Raw genomic sequence first — 19,188 nt, forward strand, 5'->3', positions numbered from 1 at the left:
ACTGGCTGGAGCCATGCTTTTAGAGTCAAGTGGAGTGTGTAAGACTCCCTGTCAAAGAATGACACCCCCTACACACACATCTGCACAGGTTAAAACACAAAACTTGCCATTTTATAATGGTAATTGACGTGGGCTGGGTTAGGCATCTTAGTGTCTCTCATGACATCTGGCACAGTCTCTTGCAGTAAATCTTCAATAATAAATATTTGAATGACTTAAGATTAAGCTTTCAGATACTCCTGAGAGAGGAAAGGGGATCTAGAATTCACCTACAGAGCACGCAGTGGGCAGCAGGAGGCCCTGGAATGCCGCTGCTGGGAGGGGCCTTCCGGATTCAGGCAGACCCGGCCAGGGGAAACAGGCCTAGACAGAAAGAGACACTTCACTCATTCCTCACGGAATAAGGCGGAATCTCTGCAACCTCTGGACAGCGGGAAGGCACCTCTCGAGGGGACGGAGGTGGCTGGACCTGGTCAGGCCGACCGGAGCGCAGCAGCCCGTCTAGGTGTCCAGGGCGGGCGGGTCGAACGCCCAGGGCACTGCGCCCCGCAGCTGCCGCTCCTGCAAGGAAAAGCTCTGGGTGCGTATGCGGCTCGTCACCTCCTGGGTGCGCAGCGTGAGCCCGAAAATGTCCTCGTGGTAGCGTTGCTGATCCTGCCGGGAAAGAGGTCAGCGGATCAGAACCCGAGTCCGAGACTCCAGCGGGAACCTGACACGTCCAGTGCCTGGGCCCCTTCTGGTCCCCACCCGGCCGTCCGCACCCGCAGCACGCCGATGACGTCACCGGCCTCTTCCAGCTCCATGTCGCCCTCGGTCGCCAGGATTCGCTGCACAGTCTGCAGGACGCTGGTTGCCATGGTGACATCGCCGCAGACGAACATGTGGCCCCGCTCGAGGCACAGCACGCGGTGCACCTCAGCAGCCAGCTCGGTCCTCAGGATGTCCTGCACGTAGGTCTGCGGGCAGGCGGGGTTAGGGGCGGGCCAGGTGGGCCCACGTGCCCTCGGGTGCGGTCTGGAACGCGGAGCCAAGCCGAGGCGACGCTTTGGTCGGGGAGGTGGGCGGGCCCAGAAGGCGCCCCGGGCACGAGCGTGGGGCGGAGTGGGGCTGGTGGCAGAGGGCCAGTGGGTGAGGGCGGAGGGTGTGGGCTGGGGGGCTGGGCTGGGTCAGGGCGCCCCACTGGACATCGCAGAAGTCCTTCCCATCCTGTCTCCAGGTTACCCCTGCGCCCTCAGGGTCCCGCACCTTGGGGCTGTCGGGTTCCCGGGAGAAGGCGGTGAGAACGCGGCCAAACACCCCGCGCTGCTGGGCGTCCTGCACCTCGTCGCGGTAGAGGTGGTCGAGTTGGGAGCATCGGCAGCCGAACACCAAAGTCATGGGGGCGGGATGCAGCCCTGCAAGCCACACTGCGATTTGTGAGGGCCCCTCCCCTGGGGCGGAGCGCTAGCGCCGCCTTCCCGCTGGCCACCCCAGCCCAGGCTGACAGCCTAGCGTTTTGGGCTGAAGCAACCACAGTTGGGCTGTTTGGTCTCTAGGAGAGTGCAGGATGCATTCACAGAGATCCTACCACATCCCTGATTTACTGAGAAGGAATTGTAGCCCACACGGAGTGGTAACTTCTTTGGGCTGGATGGCCAGTGGCAGAACAGCCTAGAACGTGGGACTTCTGGCTCACAATCCATGCTCTTTGCATTGTGTGACATCTCAGTCGCCGTCTCTGCTCCAACTCCCGTGTTCTCTACACTTCTGCACTTTCAGCCTTTCTCTCAAACTAGCCTGGACACCCCTTGCCCAACCTGAACACCCTGTGTCGTCCTTAGTGGGCAACTCTGGCGCAGTGCAGAATCCACTTGGGGCATTTCTTCTGTCTTTTGAGTCCCAGCCCCATCCCTTCCAAAATTCCATTGCCTTTGTCCTTAATCCAATCAACACCTACTATGTGTGGCCCCAGGAAGCCAGACAAACAGGGCCCAGCCCTTGCCCCCAGACTCTCCTTTCCCCTCCGTCTGTGTAATAAGCCTCCTTTCAGCTTTGTGGCCCCAGTGTCTAGCTTGTCTTTCCTACCTCTTCTTGCCTTCTAATGCACCCCTTTGTCCCTAGGTGTGTGACTCCCTCCTGCTTTCCAGGCAGTTCCTTAGCCCCCAGCCTCACCTTTGCTCTCGATGTCGTGCAGCCGCTCCTGCCAGAATCCCCGGAACGGGGCAATGCCAGTGCCTGGGCCCACCAGGATGCACGGCAAGCTGGGATCAGGTGGTAGCCGGAAGGAGGGAGCCCTAGTCGGAGAGACACTCCGTCAGGCCCCTTCCCCTTCCTACTCCCCTGTTAACAACCCAAGTTCCACTGATAAATGAGTTGATACTTGTAAAGTCCTTAGAGCACTGTCTGGTTCATAATAAGCATGATATAAGTGTTTATTAAAAGAACTCTACTTGCAGGCAGAAATTTATATAGTTCAATTTGGATTGAAGAATACTTAGATGGCTCAGTTTAAGGTATTTAGAAAATATGGGGAAGGGGAGAATAGACTTTTGGTTCCTAATGGGTTCGCTGTTTATTTTAAATAAGAGGCTTCATATCAGCATTTGGTTTGTATTCAGTAGATTGGTACCGTTTATTTGTAATTTAGCCTCTTGGGTGGGTTTGGGTCACTGGGCCTAGCTGGTGCCATCCTGGGAACTCTTCTGAGTCTTACTGAGACTTTTGGCTCCTGGCTGCTTGAGGGGGCAAGACTTCTGGACACAACACGAGCTCCTTCACCTTCTTTGAGTCCTCAGTGACATTGTGGCCAAAGGTGGTCCTTATCCTAACTAGTCCTCCCTGGACTGAGTGAGGACTTGGGGACCATAGTTGGTAGGTGCCATGCCTTCCAACATCACACTGAGCCCAAGGACATAGAAACACAGAAGCTACACTTTCAAAAAGCAACAAGGCCAGCAGGTCTAGTCCCACCTCTGTCTCTGGGAGCTGTAGTTTCAGCGCAGGACCCTGAGTTTGTTAGCAAGAGGTCCAAAGCTTAGCCAAAGTTCTGAAGTGACCTAATGACACCCCATCCTTGGTATGGCACTGCTGCTTCCAGTAACACTCCTCACCAAAGCTACCACCCTGCCCCTGTGCAACCCCCCCATAAGTCCCCCATCTGGCCCCAGCCATCCATGAGGGACTTTCCCTGCCCCTACTTGGACAGAAAGCACCCCCCACCCCACCGCAGTGCTCACTTACCCCCTGATGAAGCAGGGCACGGGGTCTCCAGCCTTGAGCTGGCTCAGCCATGTTGAGCAAACGCCATAGTGCAGGGGGCCCAGCCCATCTAGGGGATGGCAGGAGAGGCCAGTGAGGGGCCTGCGAGGGGCCCGGCCTGGGCCTGCTGTGGTCAGCCTGCCCCACGCCCAGCCTCACCCTGGGTCCTGTAGGCCAGCACGGCTACAGTGAGGTGGATCTGCCCTGGGTGGACGCTGGGTGCCGAGCTGACCGAGTAGTACCGGGGCTGGAGTAGAGGCAGCTGGGTGAGGAGCAGGGGCGCCGGCAGGGCCACGGACGGGAACTGCTCCAGCACCTCCAGCAGCGTGGGGCAGCGGAACCACTTCCATTCCTCGTAGCGCCGGGGGTCCTGGTGGATGGGATATGGTGGGCTGGGGACCCCATAGCCCTTCCTGGCAACTTCCCTTCTTGACCCCTCCCTAGCTGAGCCTTCTTGGGGTTTCTCCCTCCTTAGTTAAGGCCAAAAAAGGTTTCAAGACCTTGCTAATCCAAAGATGACAGTCATGTGGGCGCTGGGTCTTAAAGCACTATGTGTGTCAGCCAGGAGGAAGCCCAGGGAGGACCTTGCTTGGGAGCTTCCTGCCACGGAGTCCCCCCTCAGCTCAGCCTGGCTTTCTGGCCCCTGCTTCTCCCTGGGGTGCCCCCCAACCTGGCTGAGGGCCTCCAGCTCCTGCTGTTCGCCGGGCTCTTCAGCGAGGGTGCCGAGCAGTCGAAGGAGTTGAGGGCTGGGTGGGGAGGTGATGTCCAGGAAGAAGGTGAGAGCCTGGCGCAGCGTGCACGGGGGCAGCCGGGGGTCCCGCACCCAGCCGGGAGGAGGGCCACCTGGGGGTGGGGCACAGGAGCTCTGAGGAAGGGGCCCAGCGGGAACTGCATTTTCTGGGCTGATGTTTGCTTTCTGGGGTCTGACCACACTGCATGGTGTTTTGTTAGAGAACCCGCACATGGACAGCGGTGTGGGCCTGTCCGGGCAGCCTCAGTGTGTTTGTTTGGGGGCCACTGGCTGGACGGGGTTGGTCTGGGCTCCTCTACCCCTAACCACCCTGTTTAGTTTAACCCCAGGCCCTGCTGTGGCAGGTGATGGACCCAGTGCCAGCTGCAGGGCAGGCTAGACTGCCAGGGGGAGCTGTTGGGAGGAGTCCAGAGGGAGGGGACGGCCTTCTGAGGGTGTATGTGGGGCAGGTTCTGAGAAAGGCCGCCTGTTCTGTGAATGGTCCAGCAACAAGGCCAGCCTGGCAGTGGGCATCACGGCTTGCTCTGAGCCCAGTGTGCTGAGCTGTGAAGGGAGGTGGCGGCCCTGCCAGGTCCTGAGCTGGAAGGGGCCTGGGGCCAGGGGGTGGGGCAGGCTCTCATTGTCATGCCCTGGACTGTGCTGCTCACCAGGGCTGCCCTTCTCCAGCTGCTCCACTGCCACTGGCTCGGTGGGTGCCGGCGGGTCCTCTACACGGCTCAGTAGCGCCTCCACGAGGCCAGGCCGGTTGGGTGGGCAGATGCCTATGTGGTCCCCTGGCTGGTACTGCAGCCCCTCCTGGCCTCTGGTGTCCAGGCGCACCAGGATTGTGGCCCGGCTAAGGGTGGGGAGAGGGGGTATTTATAGGGGGATAGGGAGGGGCAGGGGGCAGGGAGAATGTGGGTGGAGGAGGGCGTGGGGTCCGGGACAGGTGGTAGGGTGGGGTAAGCCCCCCTCCTCACGTGGACTTGCTGCTTTGCAGGTTTTCCACTGAGAGGACTGAAGCCTGGAACATCTTGCGCCTGTGCACATGGGTCAGGCCTGGGGTGAGGAGAGCAAAGGGCCTGAGCCCGAGCCAGGGAGCAGGCCTGGCCCCTGTAGAGTTAGTCCCAGGGCCCTGGGGTCCTCAGAGAGCCAGCAGGGCCAGGGTGAGGTCAGGGTTGCACCTGGCAGTAACTGCAGGCCCTCAACCTGGGCACTCAGCCGGTATCTCTGGCGCTTCCAGCTCTGTTTGGGGCTGAATATGTCTCTCGCGGCGGCCTTGGCATCCTCTCCAACACAGAAAGTCTCACAGGAGGCCTGAGGGATAGGTTGGTGAGGGCTGAGGACCTCTGCCACCACGAGGGGCCCTAGGGAGAGCCCGGGGAGGGGGTGTGGCCCAGGCAGTGGAGCTGGGCCTTTTGGGTCCCTCCCATTCCTGTGTGGCCAGCAGCCCCAGTGGCAGGAGAAATAATGAGGTTGATACTGAGGCTGAGGCCAAGGCTGATGATGGCACCTTTTCTTCCAGCCCATTTCATGGCATGGCCGCTGTGCCCAGGGACCCTGCCAGCTACTACTCGGCACATACTGACTGATTTGCAGCACTTGTCTGGTGGGAATCCTGTGCCCCAGGGAGCACAGAGCTTGCCAGACAGAGCTCAGTGAAGGCGTCTGTATGTCCAGACCTGCATTCAAATTCTGACTCCTGTACTTACATTTTACATGCCTCAGTTTCCCCATCTTTACACCTCATTGGGTTCTCGTGAAGATTAAATGAGCTGCTTAACATAAAGCCCTCAGTGTAGTGCATGTAGATAGTAAGTGCTCCTGGAGGGGGACAGCGAATTCCTGTGGCAGAGGGGGCCCCACAGGGCAGGACCCTAGGAGCGTGCGTATTCTATCTGCTTCTGGTCAGGCACGAGTCCAGCAAATTGCTTGGCCAGCCCCAGGCTAGAAATCCAGGGTTCCCCTGTGATTGGCTGAGCCTTCTATCACCAAGTCCTGCTAATCTTTCTTTTGTGGTGTGTGTAAAGTCTTGTATCTCTTCCTTCCTTCCTCAGCCCCCTCCCTTCCTTCCTATCCCGACTGCTACCACCCTGGTCAAATCACAGTCTTCCTGCTTGGAGTCTGGGGATGCTCTCGTTGATCCTACCTCGAAAGTAGCATTCCTGGATCTTTACTTTGCAGTCCCATCCCACTCCAAAACCTCCCGTGGCTCCTTTTGTCTAAATTCTTTGTCTTATTTTCTGTTCCCTTCTTCCCGATCTGGGCCTATGTGTTTCCCCAGCTTGACCCTCTCAGCAGCAAACCCTCTACCTCCGCCAGGCACCCTCCCCACCCCACCTCCTAGGGCGCCCTCCTGCTCCAAGTCAGGCGGAACCTACTGAGCTCCAGCCCCGGGCCCTGGGGCAGCACTGGGGAGAATGCGCCTCTGTCAGCTCCAGAGGGATCTGGATGGGCAGTGCTGCCCACCCCCCTCAGGAAGCCCAGACTTAAAGAGTCACAGCCCCTGAGAACCACCTCTCCCTGTACTTCCCTGGCCTGGGACCAGCCATCCTGTCGAGGCGCTGCCCCAGGCCGCTCTGGCCTCTGACTTCTGTGCCTTCTGTGCTGGCCTCAGCTTCAGCCTGTGCCTCCATGTGGAACCTTGCTCCATCCTGCCCACTGCGGGGGAGGGGGGTGCCTGCCCTGCACCCCCTCCCGCTGGCACCCACTCGTGAGGCCCAGCCTGTATGTGCCCGGCTCCCCTTGCCAGGGCCTGTGGCTCTTTTGGCTGCACTTCTGCCTGGGCCAGGCACCTCCCGCTGTCAGTAAGGCCACGTTGCCAGCTACTTGGGACTGACCCGCAGGGCTGGCGTGCAGTGGTGAGACGAGGGTGGATTTTGGAAGGAACAGAGAGAGACCAAGGAACCAAACAGGATCAGGGCAGCGGGGAGGTCTCTAGCTTGGATATCGCAAGCCTCAGAAGTGAAGGCCCAGGGGAGGTGTCTCAGGCTGGAGAGAGTCAGAATGGGGGTTGGGGGCGGGGCTCACCTGGAAGGCGGCCTGGGCCCAGCCGCGGAAGGCCTCCTCCTGGCCGCACAGCTCGTCGCCCTGGCCCAGCGGCAGCAGACGCTCCCCGCCCAGCTCCTCCAGCCGCGTGTCCACCGCACGAGCAAAGGCACAGAAGTGGGGGTATGCCCGGGAGCCCAGCCCGAACACACAGAACCTGGGGTGCAGGGCTCTGTCACTGCAGCCCCCATGGCAGCCTCATTTGCCCAGCAGCTTGCCCACCCTGTGTGACCTCCTCAGCGAGGCCCCAACCTGAGGGTGTCCAGACCTGAGGGTGCCCAGGGCCCCTGCACTGTCTGTGTTACTGGACTCCTTCCTCCTCCGCCGCCAGGAGGACACCAGCGGGTCTGAGCAGGAGACACTGTTGAAGCGGATTTTGTAACTCCTGGCAAGAGAGGACAAAGACAGGGGTGTCGCGGGGAACTGGAGACACAGTCCAGGCCCTAGCCCAGCCCTGGGACAGCTTCTGGGTCTGTGCCACTGTGGTGGGAAAGGCCTCGCCCTTGGGAGGGGCTGCGGCCAGCGTCCTAGGGAGCCAGCATCCCACCTTCTCTCCCTCTTTGAAGAAGACGTCAGGACTGTCCCTGTCTCTTAGAGTCCTGGAGCCTGGGAGGGGCCGGGTCCCGAGGGAGGGAGGGAGAGAGGGCATCCTGGGGCTACACGGTACCTAGGTCTCCGTGCTTCTGTTGGGAAAATGACTTGAGGCTCAGAGGAAGAGCTGTCCCAGAGCGTTTCCTTTGGTATCCGCCCCTCCTCCCAACCCCCCCCCCCCACTCACTTGTGCTGCTCCGGCCGAGGGGAGCTGTTGTAGGGGCCAGACATCTCCATGAGGGCCGCTGCGAAGCTCTGGAGAGGGAACAGTTGGCATCGTGGTTACTTTTGTTTGATCTTAAACTACACAGAAGTTTAAAATGATACCAGCTGGCCCTTATTATTATTACTGATTTGTAACTTTTAATTTTTGTTTTTAAAATTTCAAGAGGTCTGACTTTTTTGAAAAATTACATTACAGAAGTGTGCAGAGCAATGGAAGAGAAAGACTACTCGTCTTCCTCCAGGCTCACGCACTACTGGCAGATTGATAGCTGTTAACTTCCAGCCCTTTCTTGTTGTACTTAGGTGCCTGTGCATGTTTATAGTTTTTTTAAAAAGTAAAAATGAGACCATACTATACTTCCCTGCTTTTTATAAATAGTCCATCGTCAATACATAAATAACGACCTCAGGCTAGGCGGAGTGGCTCACGCCTGTAATCCTCGCACTCTGGGAGGCCGAGGTGGGAGGATCGCTCGAGGTCAGGAGTTCGAGACCACCCTGAGCAAGAGCAAGACTCTGTCTCTACTAAAAATAGAAAGAAATTATATGGACAGCTAAAAATATATATAGAAAAATTAGCCGGGCATGGTGGCACATGCCTGGCATCCCAGCTACTCGGGAGGCTGAGGCAGAAGGATTGCTTGAGCCCAGGAGTTTGAGGTTGCTGTGAGCTAGGCTGACACCATGGCACTCTAGCCCGGGCAACAGAGCCAGACTCTGTCTCAAAAAAAAAACCCAAACGACCTCATTCTTTTTAATGGCTACATGGTATTCCATTACTTGTGTGTACCCTGATGGATGACTTCCCTATGACTGGAGGACAGCTGTTTGGTCCACGAGCAGTGCTCAGCCAGACACCTTAGCCATGCACCTCGCTTCCTCTCCTGCACGTGTCAGGCACTGGTCCTCAGAAGCGGGGTAGCTGATCCCCACTTGATGGTGTAGTCACAGTGTCCTCACAGCAGCACGGGAGGGACACTCCTCTCGCCCAGCCAACACTGGGTGTAACCAGTCTTTCATGTTTTAGCCAATTTCATGGGTGGATGTAGCTCTCAGTTCCTTTTCCAGTGTCCTGGTACCCAGTGGACATCACTTAGGTGGCCCTTCTCAGAAAGCTACGCTGTATCTTTGCGCTACCATGAAAACAGCTTAGCGCTACATGAAGCAAACCTACCCAGAGGGGAAAAAGCTAGAAGGAAAGAACATCTAGATGCTGAACTGTAGATGCACATGCGGGTGGTGTGGTAGGTTCGCCATAATTAGCATGTAAGACTGGAATTTCATTTTTTGAATGTGTTGTTGAAGTGTAACATGTGTTGAGAAAAGCACACACGTTGTTCATGTGCAGTCTGTGTGTTTCACCAACTGACTATACCTGTGCAATCAGCATCCTGCCAAGAAACATTACCAGCATCCTAGAAGTCACCTTGGTGCCCCCTTCCTGTCACTGCCGGCCCCATGCCACTGTCCTGATTTCTAACAGTGTGGATTAGCTTGCCCGTTTCTGAACTTTATACAAAGGGAATCCTGTAGTACAGTATGTATTCTTTTGTGTCTGGCTTTTTTCACTCTTCGTATTTTTAGAAATTCATCTGTACTGTTGTGTGTGGTTGTAACTTGTTCACACTTACTGCTGTGTTGCATTTGAATATGCCACATTTTATTTATCCAATTTATCACTGGTAGTTATTTGAATTGTTTCCGGCATGGGCTATTATGAACAAGTTTGCTGAAAATATTCTTGTTCACATTTTTAGTGATTATGTTCCCATTTTCTGTGGGGTATATTCCTAGATTTGCTTTATTAAAAATATCTGCGGTAAAATTAACATACATTGAAATGCACAGATCTTAAGGGTGCAGTTTAATCCATTTGGCTGTTTGGCAGTTTTATAGAAAAAGAAAAAAAAAAGTTAAACATCTACCCTACGACCTAGCAATTCCACTCCTGGGTATTTATCTAAGAGAAATAAAAACGTAAGCCCACAAAAGCTTGGTACAAGAATGTTTGTAACAGCTTTATTCATAATAGCCCCAAACTGGAAACAGCCCAAGTGTCCCTCAACAGAAGGATGGATAAACAAACAAGGGCTGTTCATAAATGAGCGCTACTCAGCAGTAGGAAGGAGTGAAGTGCTAAATCACGCAACTACGTGGATGCATCTCAAACGCAGACTGCGTGAAGGGCACCATAATACTGTGTGCTTCCGTTTCTACCAGGTCCTGGAGCAGGTGAAACTCCCCTGTGGCGTCAGAAATCACAACACAGGAGACAGACCCCCTGAGAAGGGGAGTCACTTGGAGGAATTGAGGAAGGAACTTTCTAGAGTGATGGAAATGTTCACCTTTGTTAGGTTGTGAGTTACCTGGGTGTATGTGCTGCCTTTATGCTTAATTACTGGTGCTATTTTTGTTTCAAAGGCAGATCAGAATGAGGGCTGAGTGCTGGCAGGGCAGTGAGGGGGGATTGGCGCTAATGAGCCATTTAACACCAGAAGCTGGAGCAGATAAGAGGACAGGAAATGAATCCAGCCCAGGGCAGCAGAGACACCTAGACTAGGAGGAATGTTAACCAGAGGGCACTCAATGGTAGCACTCTAGTGTTTTGTTTAAGATTTGTTGAGAAAGTGAAGTTATCTAATCTCTGTTGGATCTAAACAGTGGTCTTTTCTTTTGTTAAGAACAGAAAAAATGGTGTGGTGGTGAGGGGGGCACCTGTAGTCCCAGCTTCCCAGATACTGGGGAGGCTGGGGGTTTGGGGGGGTTGTGCTCAAAAAAAAAAAAAAAAAAGAAAGAAAGAAAGAAAAGAAAAGAAGAAAAAACCGGGCTAGCTATCCAGGGGAGTGGAGTATCCCTGGTTTTCTCATTTGTTAATGTCTGCCCGAGAGCAGTCTAACCTCTCTTTGGCCAGCCAGGAGATGCCTTCCTCATATTAAAAACATGCACTAATAACAGAAATGACTTTGGGCACAGTTTAGCAGGTGTGTGTGGGGGGCACAGAGGCGGGCTGGGGTGTGGCTTGTTCAAGGTCAGGTTCCCAGGGCCACAATCCCCTTCCCACTCTGCGTGCTCCCTCAGCATCTCCACTTTCCACCCTGGTGTGTGTGTGTTCTGGGCTCTACCCAGTCACTCCGAGCTGAGTCTTTCCTCATTCCCAGTGGCCCCTTCCTGGAAGGCCTCACCTCTCCATTTTCCGGGGGATCCCCGTTCCCGAATGTGCTGGTCACCACCAACACCAGCGTCTCGTGCTCGAGGGATACCACGTCATACTCATCCATGCACAGGACCTGTGGGCAGGGAGAAGACAGATGTCCTGGGGACTCTTGGGCCCCTGCAGCCCTGTCCTCACTCTGGGCCACCCCTGCAGAGCAACATTCAGGCCCCAGCTTGATCCCTGAATCCCTGCTGTCCTGGGTTCCTCATGAGGCCTGACTGTGACCCTGTCCTGTCCTCCAGGGCACCTCTGAAGATGCTGACAGAGCCCCCCTCTCTCCAGCTCCCTGCCCCTCTGGGCTCAGGCCTACCCGGGGGTCGAAAGCCTTCCGGAAGAGTCTCCCTAGTTGCTGTGCGTAACTCTGAGCCCGGCCGGTCTCGGAGCCGTACAGGACTGTGGCCTTCACCCGCTTCGCCATCACTGTGCCCATGAGTGAGGCGGAGATCTTCACCGCGCTGTGGGTGAGGGTGAGCTGAGGGCATCCCGGGTGCATGGAGACGGGGCCTCCCCAGGCAGGGGTCTGGACCCCAGCACAGCAAGGTCTTGGGGTACTGAGTGGTGGGCCCAGACCACTTCTGGGGCTGGGGCCCCCCCAGGGTGTGGGTGGGGAAGGGTGGCACTCCTAGGGTACCCACTTGGCCACTTCCTTAAAGGTCTTCTTCCTGGTGATGCCGGCGCCCTTGGCTGCACCCCCCTTCCAGGGGTCTGGCTGCAGAGGAGTGGGGCGGAGGTGAGTAAAGAAAATAAAGGTTAGAGGTCCCTAGGGGCTGCTTAGCTAGAGCTGGGCCCGGGTGGGCAGGAGCCACTTGGGATGGGCACCTGGTAGCGGAAGGCAGGGGACAGGAAGTAGTTGACCATCTCCTGATGGAAGACAGGAGTGAGGCTGCCTGAGATGGGGGGCACGATCCAGGCCCAGTCGGCAGGGCAGCCCCCCCTGGCCTTCTGCTCGTTCTCCAGGTGCTTCATGAAGGAGGCCGTGGCGGCGTGGTGGTCCACGATGGTCACTTTGGCCAGCTGAGGTGGGAAGGAGGGGGAAGAGGCTGGGCTCAGATGAGGCCCACAGAGCACAGTTGCCGTTCTACCTCTGCCACTTCTGTCACCCCAAACCACACTGTGCCCTGGGTCACCCCCATTCTGTGTCCCCTCAAACCACAGTGTCACCCAAAACTGTAGCTTGCATGGCCATGCTCCAAGTTGAACGTGCAATAGCAACTTTAGTCTCTATTAACTGTATCCTTGGCTCCCAAACCAAAATATCCTAAACTCTTGAGACCCTATGTAAGTACTCAGCAGGTACTAACTAGGACTGCAAACTATAGCTCCCAGCATGCACTGCACCCCAACACTCAGCATGTCCTGGATCCTGGTACTAGAGCTTTCAGAATCCAGTGGGTCCCACAAACTACAATACCCACACGCTTTGGGAATCAGAATTATTGAGCATGCGCCAATCAGCAAGGTTCTGGCACACACTAGGCCCCCACAGTATGGTACCTGGAATGGCGTGTGCTATGTCCCAGAACTGCAGGCCTGGAGTGCCCCATGGACCTGGACTAGGGAACACCTCCCACGGGTCCAAGTCCTGCCCCCGTTCTAATTGCCTCGCTCTCTTTTGCCGCAAGCCCCCCACCCTCCTGGCCAGTCTGGGCCTGCACACCTGGTAACTGTGCAGCACGGCTAAGTTAATTTCTACCGCTGCCTTGTCTTTCCACAAGGATGACGTTGTCCGGGTATCCAGGTCCATGCAGACGGCCACATCCTGGGACAGAAGTGTGCATGGCATTGGTAGGGACAGAGGTGACAGGGAGTGGACGAAGAGCATCTGTTTCTTAAACTCGTGCATAGGAGTGAGGTGGGTGGGTGACTGTGAGGTCGGACGGCCTGGTGGGATGGGTTAGATTTTTGCCTGCAGAGGCAGCTCAGGGCAGAGAGGGAGCTTGGGCCAATCACTTCTCAGCCCTGGGCCTTAATTTCTCATCTCTAAAATGAGGCTTTGGCCAGGCATGGTGGCTCATGCCTGTAATCCCACGACTTTGGGAGGCTGAGGTGGGAGAATCACTTGAGACCAGGAGTTTGAGACTGCCCTGGGCAATAGCAAGACCTTGTCTCTACCAAAAATAAATAAATAAATAAAATTAGCCAAGCATGGTGGTGTGGGCCTGTAGTCCTAGCTATCTGGGAGGCTGAGCCAGGAGGATTGCTTTTGCCCAGGAGTTGGAGGCTGCAGTGACCTATGGTCCGGCCACTGCACTTCAGACTTCAGTCTAGGTGACAGAGTGAGATCCTATCTCCAAATAGGGTCTCTGTAATTTCTTTTTTTTAAGACTAGTCAAGTGCAGTAGTGAGGAGGGGGGAAAGTAGTAGAACAAGGAGTTCAATCTGTAACTGTGAAAAAGAATTCTTAATCTGAGTCAAGATCCCCTTTGAGAATCTGATGAAAGCTATGGAGCTGTAGATCCTATACCTGGAAAAATGACTACATATTCACACACACACACACACACACACACACACACACACACACACACACACACACCCTTTGCCCCAACCTCGGTGGTTCCAGAGTGCTCGTCCTCAGTTCTAGTTTAGGAGGCAGCCCAGGACCTGCCAGTGCTCAGATTCTCCCCGTGGTGGCCATTCTGTGGATCTAGGTGACAGTCAGACTCCAGCCCGACAGGCTGTGGCTGCAGTGCCCGCGTCCCCTCCCCCCGCACTGCCCCTCACCTCCAGGATGTTGTAGCGGTGAGGGTCGCACAGGTTGCGTGTGCCGATCTCAGTGCTCATGTACCAGCCACTGAAGGGGGCTGCGGGGAACTCCAGGCCCCCAATTTCCAGCAGCATGTTGGACACCGCCGGGAGGGCATACCAGCGCAGGTCCAGGGCCGCGAACCACTCCAGCCTGGGGGTGTCAGGGCATTGGATCAGCCCCCTGTGGCACCTTCACCACTACCCCCCACAGCCCCTCCTTTGGGTGCTCAGGGATGGCCCCCTCCACCCAATCTGCTCAGTCCCTTTTGTGCTCACGTGGGGTGTTCCAGGGGCACCTCGAGGACCAGCTCAGGAGGCAGAGGGAAGAGTTCTGGGGGCTCGTCTGGGGCCTGCAGCAGCAGGGGCAGCACATCGAAGCGGCCGTTTCCTGGGGCCCAGCCGTGCTGGATGCAGAGCTGCCGGGAGTGGGGCCCGAGCTGGGTCCGAGGCCTCAACCTCGTGCCCTCCTCAGGGACTCCTTCCATCAGCTGTTTCCCATCCTTCATCTCGGGACCCCTCCTTGGCTGGGTCTCTGTACCCACCCAGGGACCCCTTCTTTGGTATTCTTTATCCTTCACTTCAACGAGGGAACCCCTGTTCCTGCTCCGCTGCCTCCGCTTTGGCTGGACCCCGTGCCCGTCCTGCTGGCTTCCCCTGGGGGCAGCTCTCAGCTCTCACCCACCTCGGTGATCTCCACGTTGGCCGGGTCCCCCCGCACAGAGCCATCCTGTTGCCTGTAGCCTGCGTAGCGCACCAGCTGGCTGTTCCAGATCCGGAAGTCCCCTCGGCCTGGGCAGCGCTGCGGGAACACTGTGATGGCCGAGCTGGTGTGGGGACAGAGCTGGTCAGAGCCCCACCTTCACTGCTGAGGGAGGGGGCGGGCTGGGGCCTGGCGAGGGGCAGGGGGCACGCACCGAAGGTTGCCCCGGTTGGTGGCATACTTGATGTGGTTGCAGATGTAGGTGAACATTTCCTGGGCAGACCTGCAATCTCGGGCATCGAACACCTGTGCCAGCCGAGACAGGGGAGAGGAGGGAGAGGAGGGAGACGGGGTCTTGAGGACCAGCCCACAGGGGTTGCTCGAGGAGGCAGGGCCCGGGGGCTTTCTCCCTGTGGGCATGGTTCTTTCTCCTGGGGTGCCTCCCTAAGCTGCACCCCACATGCCCAGCACCGCCGGGTCTGCTACTCGACTCCTTCCGGGGCCCAGTGTCTCCCTGTTCCCACAGAAGCTGACCCCATGCCGCATGCAGAGGAGGGACCCAGTCACAGCCAAACTGATGCTTGGGGAAGGGCACCAGCTGATGGGGAGGCTGCCTGGGAGCGTGAGTAGCGAGTTGCCCATTACCCACAGCACTCAAGCAAAGGCAGGTGACCCTCTCAGCCATCTGACTGTCCTTGAGCACACTGATGATGGGAAGGGGGTGGCTGCACCAGTGGCCTCCCCGGCAACTCTGCCAACCCTGACATTCTGATGCTAGGAGGAGCCTCCTTGCCTGGCTGAGTGGAGGCCCCAGGAGGGTGCTAGGAGGTCTCACTGCTACGTGGGGGAGGAGGAAACTGTGTTAGTGACAGGGGCAGGGGTGGAGTGACTGGCCTGGGGCCAAGGGAGGGACAGCTGTGAGTGGAGTCCATTATGGAAGCTCAGATGGGTTCAAAGTTGAGCTAAAGCTTTGAACAACTTAAAGGGTTAGGCAAGTGCCAGACAGCATTGTCCTTATTTTATAGGAGACCCCTTTGGGATGACTGAACATGTGGCTTTATTCCAAATCCTTTGGTGGCCTGTTACAGCTAAGGAGGCCAAGGTCATGGATCCAGCTGTGCTGTGGGTCACTGTGCTTCTCTTAGTGCGGTGGCCACAGGCTGTCCCAGTAACCCAGGCCAGCCCTGAGTGTGAGGGCCGGGGCATGAGGGGGGTATGGGGCTGAGGTGGGGGTGTGGGGGGAGCAGTAGGGAGGGCCGTGGGGAGGGCCTGGCTCTGGGGAAGAGGCTGCTCCTGTTCCTCCGATGGCACCCCCGGGAGGCCCTGCCCGCTGTGCTCATGGACTCAGAGGGTCCCGGCTGTTCTCCTACTGCAGCCAAGGCACTGCTGCAGGGCATAGTAGCCAGGCCTCAGCTACTGGGCTGAGTCTCCAGCGTTTCCGAGGGTGGGGCCAGTCCCCTTACCTTTCTAGTCTTTAAGGGAACCGGCAAGGGTCTCCCCACTGCTCTGGACCCACAGGAAGGCTCAGGAGCTGCCCCACCCCTTCCCCTGTTTGTCCCCCCACCCCACACTCCTGCTAGCTGTAGGCACCTGCAGCTTCCCCCACTGGATGCGGCCCACGCAGCGGGGAGCGTTGCGCCAGGCCTGCTTGGCCCCGAACACCAGCTCGCTCTCCTGCAGCTGGTAGGTGCCTGTGGCTGCCACCTCGGCTTCCACCTCCTGGAGCCGCTGCTGGTGGGCCTGGGAGCCGCTCCTGGGGAGGAGAGGGGAGGGAACAGGATGAGCAGGAAGCTATGGGGGGGGGGGCGGGGAGGGCTGGGGGCTCTGAGCTTGGGCCCTGTGTGGTGTCAGGCCTCGGGAAGGGAGTGGACCGCGGGGAAGGCGATCGCGAGGTTCCCAGGCCTCAGTGGGACAAGGTGGGCTGTGGGTGTCTGGGGAGGTCTCACCTCTTGATGGAGCCAAAGTACTGGTTGATGAAGGCCCTGGCCTGACTCAGCAGCTGCTCAGGGGCTGCAGGGCCCGGGGAGGGCCGGCTCTGCAACTTCCGCGGAAACACGAGGGAGCCCAGGCAGCGTCTGGGGGTGCAGGGCCCATCCTGGGTCGGGAGAGCAGGGCGCTAAAGGTCAGCACCAGGGTAGGGTGCAGGGGTGAGGGCAGCGGGAGGGAGGGTCCAGGGAGGTGTGAGCCGGGGCCAGGGCTGATCCTGGAAATGGGGGAGGTCTGGCTGGCTTAGGGCAGAACTTCAGCCAGGCCTGGGGGTCAAGGCTGGAAAGCTGAGGGTCACCAAAGCCCCGCGCATGTCCCTGAGCTCCTCTGGTTCTTCCCAGTCGTCTCCTCTTTTTGGAGACAAGGGGCCAATTCAGAGCAGGTGGAGCTTCCCTTCCCGCCCGTCCGAGGCCCTGCCTCACACCCGGGCCTGGCCTCACCTGCTGCGCCTGGGCGCTGAGGGTGTCGTAGGCGATGCTCCCCACCTCCCAGTTCTTCACTCGAGGGAACTTGGGCCCCTCTGGAGGCCGGGTTAGCGGGGGGCTGTTGGGAGCCAGGGATGGGTCATGGGGGAGGAGTCTGTTTCCCCTTGACCTCGCAGATGGAGCCCAGAGGCCCCCACTATGGCACCAGCAGTGCTGCTGATTTGTCACTCGCCTGCCGCATGCCATGCTTTCTGGGACTTTCTGTCAGGCTTCTCAACAATCAGGGAGACAGGCAATATCTGTGCCCCTTTTACGGAGGAGGGACCCGAGGCTCGGAAAAGCCAGGAAAATCCTGCGCCCGAGGGTGCCCAGGCAGAGCTCGCGGTCTCACCCGTGTCTGCCCGGTGCTCTGTCCCGCCAGGCCTGCCAGTGCTGAGCCAGCTCCTGGGTCCCAAGGCTGGTCCGCACCCCTGTCCACTCCCACCTCGCCTCCTCTGGAGATGGGTTACAGCACCCCCCAACCTGCCCTGACCCCTACCCTGTGGGGGACAGAGCCCGTGCCAGAGCTGAGGGGAGCCCCAGCAGGGATTCCTCAGCCCGATTCCCCCCCACGCACCCTCCTGACAGCGGGCCCTGTGTGAAGGGAAGCCTTGGAGGCCTTATCACTTCCTCCCAGAGCCTGCAGCGCTGGGGAGGAAGGGAGGGACCCAGGCCGGGCCTCAGTGAGCCCGAGCAGCAGGGCCCCCGGCCCTTCCCTGAGGAGCTGCCTGCAGCCCCAGTGCCATGCCACCTGGCCTGGCACCCCACTGGGCCTCGGGGTCCTTCTTTTCTCCTGGCCTCTCTGCCCCAGGGAAAACTGTTCTGGGGGACTGAGATTGCACGTTCCAATTGGGGTTGATGGCCAGTGGGTTGGAGACTGGGGCAGGGGAAAAGGGCCTAGCAGCTCTGTCCTCTCAGCCACCCACCCTAAGGGCCTGAGTCTCCGGCCCAGCTCTCCTCCCTTCCATGAGACCCCACTTCCTCACCCTCCTATAACCACCTCGCCCCAGCTGCTGTCTTCTCTGGTTAAATACCATCACTAGTGTTTGTTGAAGGCTTGCCATGAGCTAGAAACTTACAGCCCCATGGGGGAAGTACTGCCATATCCCCGTTTTATATGAACAGAGGCTCAGAGAGGTTAAGTAACTTGCTCAAAGTCAAACAGCTCCTGGTGGCAGGGCAGCATTCAAACCCTGGCCCTTACTCCTGCCTTCACCTGCTGCCTGCCGGCCCTTTCCCTGGTCTCTTTTTCTGAGCCTCCCTGACTGTCCTGTTCTGTGCATACCGAGAGCCCGTCTGCATTGGTGACCTGGCCCTCCCAGCTGTACTGCAGGTCCAGCCCTTCCCCGCCATGGGCTTCAGCCCAGACACCAACCTCCCGCCCACCTGTTCCTAGCTCCTGGTCCTCACCTGTGTTCGGCTGCCGGCAGGGGTGGGGAGACCGGGGCCTGGCTGGGCTCTGATACCGGGGTGGCTGGGCCCTGCTTGCCACACAGCCCGAGGCCCAGCCCCAGCCCCAGGCCGCAGGGTGGCCCGGGCTCCTGGGCCACGCTCTTCAAGTTGCCCATGTCGCTGCGCGTCAACTCTGCCGCTAGCCGGAGCAGAGCCCCGGCCTTTTCCTTAGGAAGCAGGGAGGGGGCTGGAGGGCAGTGGGAGGGGGCTCTCTGGTGCTGGCCCTTGCCCCGCCCCATCCCACACACAATGGGACAGGAACAAGGCCGGCTGGGAGGCTCTGAGGACTCGGCTCCATGCCCGTGGCCCAGAGGGTGGGGGGCCGGACGCCTGGGTTCCGCTATGAGGACTGGGCTGATAAGTGGGAACCCAGGTGTCCAGTGGAGCCCTGGGGCTGGAGCACAGGAGCTGGGGCGTGGGGAAATGGCAGGCAGAGCCACCGGAGGGTCAGGAAGGCCCTTCTGTGGTGTCACACCAAAAGGGGCCTTTGGCCTCACCCCTGCCAGCCGTCCCCTGAAGGGCTGGTGGAAAGTAAGCACTGTGTCAGTAGTAGGGTGATGGGATCCCACACTCTCAGTGACCACAGGGACCTCCAGGGTCACCACTCTTCCTACATCTAAGTGCCCCTGGGTCCCACCTTTGAGTCCTTTGGGGTTCTTGGGGGTACAGGCCAGCAAGGATGCAGTGAGTTTTGTCCTTGAGTCTGGCATTAGGGTATCCCTTCTCCTCCCAGCCCCAATTTCCTGGAACCCCCCACCCCCTGTGACTCAAGTGGGGGACACAAAAGAGCAGG

At 58.2% G+C, this 19,188-nt stretch overlaps 1 protein-coding gene across 2 annotated transcripts; it reads right to left on the reverse strand.

The window, feature by feature from the left end:
- Positions 1 to 89: 89 nt before the first annotated feature.
- NOS3 (nitric oxide synthase 3) lies at positions 90 to 18,558 on the reverse strand. Of its 2 annotated transcripts, XM_045565020.1 has the most exons (27): positions 18,354 to 18,558; positions 16,920 to 17,022; positions 16,440 to 16,588; positions 16,084 to 16,246; positions 14,708 to 14,799; positions 14,476 to 14,617; positions 14,070 to 14,209; positions 13,770 to 13,944; positions 12,703 to 12,804; positions 11,865 to 12,059; positions 11,681 to 11,754; positions 11,356 to 11,500; positions 11,014 to 11,118; positions 7,794 to 7,861; positions 7,284 to 7,400; positions 6,998 to 7,172; positions 5,152 to 5,284; positions 4,948 to 5,026; positions 4,636 to 4,823; positions 3,908 to 4,080; positions 3,397 to 3,607; positions 3,220 to 3,307; positions 2,152 to 2,273; positions 1,246 to 1,394; positions 762 to 956; positions 470 to 654; positions 90 to 363 (listed from the first exon to the last, which is right to left on the reverse strand). In XM_045565020.1, exons 1-26 carry the CDS (start codon positions 18,509 to 18,511, stop codon positions 502 to 504), a joined length of 3,594 nt encoding a protein of 1,197 aa, XP_045420976.1. In that variant the 5' UTR covers positions 18,512 to 18,558; the 3' UTR covers positions 90 to 363; positions 470 to 501. The 2 variants fall into 2 exon arrangements, with proteins under 2 accessions (XP_045420976.1, XP_045420974.1); XM_045565018.1 differs by having other exon boundaries at positions 90 to 654.
- Between the last annotated feature and the right edge of the window lie 630 nt (positions 18,559 to 19,188).

The sequence above is a fragment of the Lemur catta genome, chromosome 11, assembly GCF_020740605.2.
Source record: "Lemur catta isolate mLemCat1 chromosome 11, mLemCat1.pri, whole genome shotgun sequence".
Lineage (NCBI taxonomy): Eukaryota > Metazoa > Chordata > Mammalia > Primates > Lemuridae > Lemur > Lemur catta.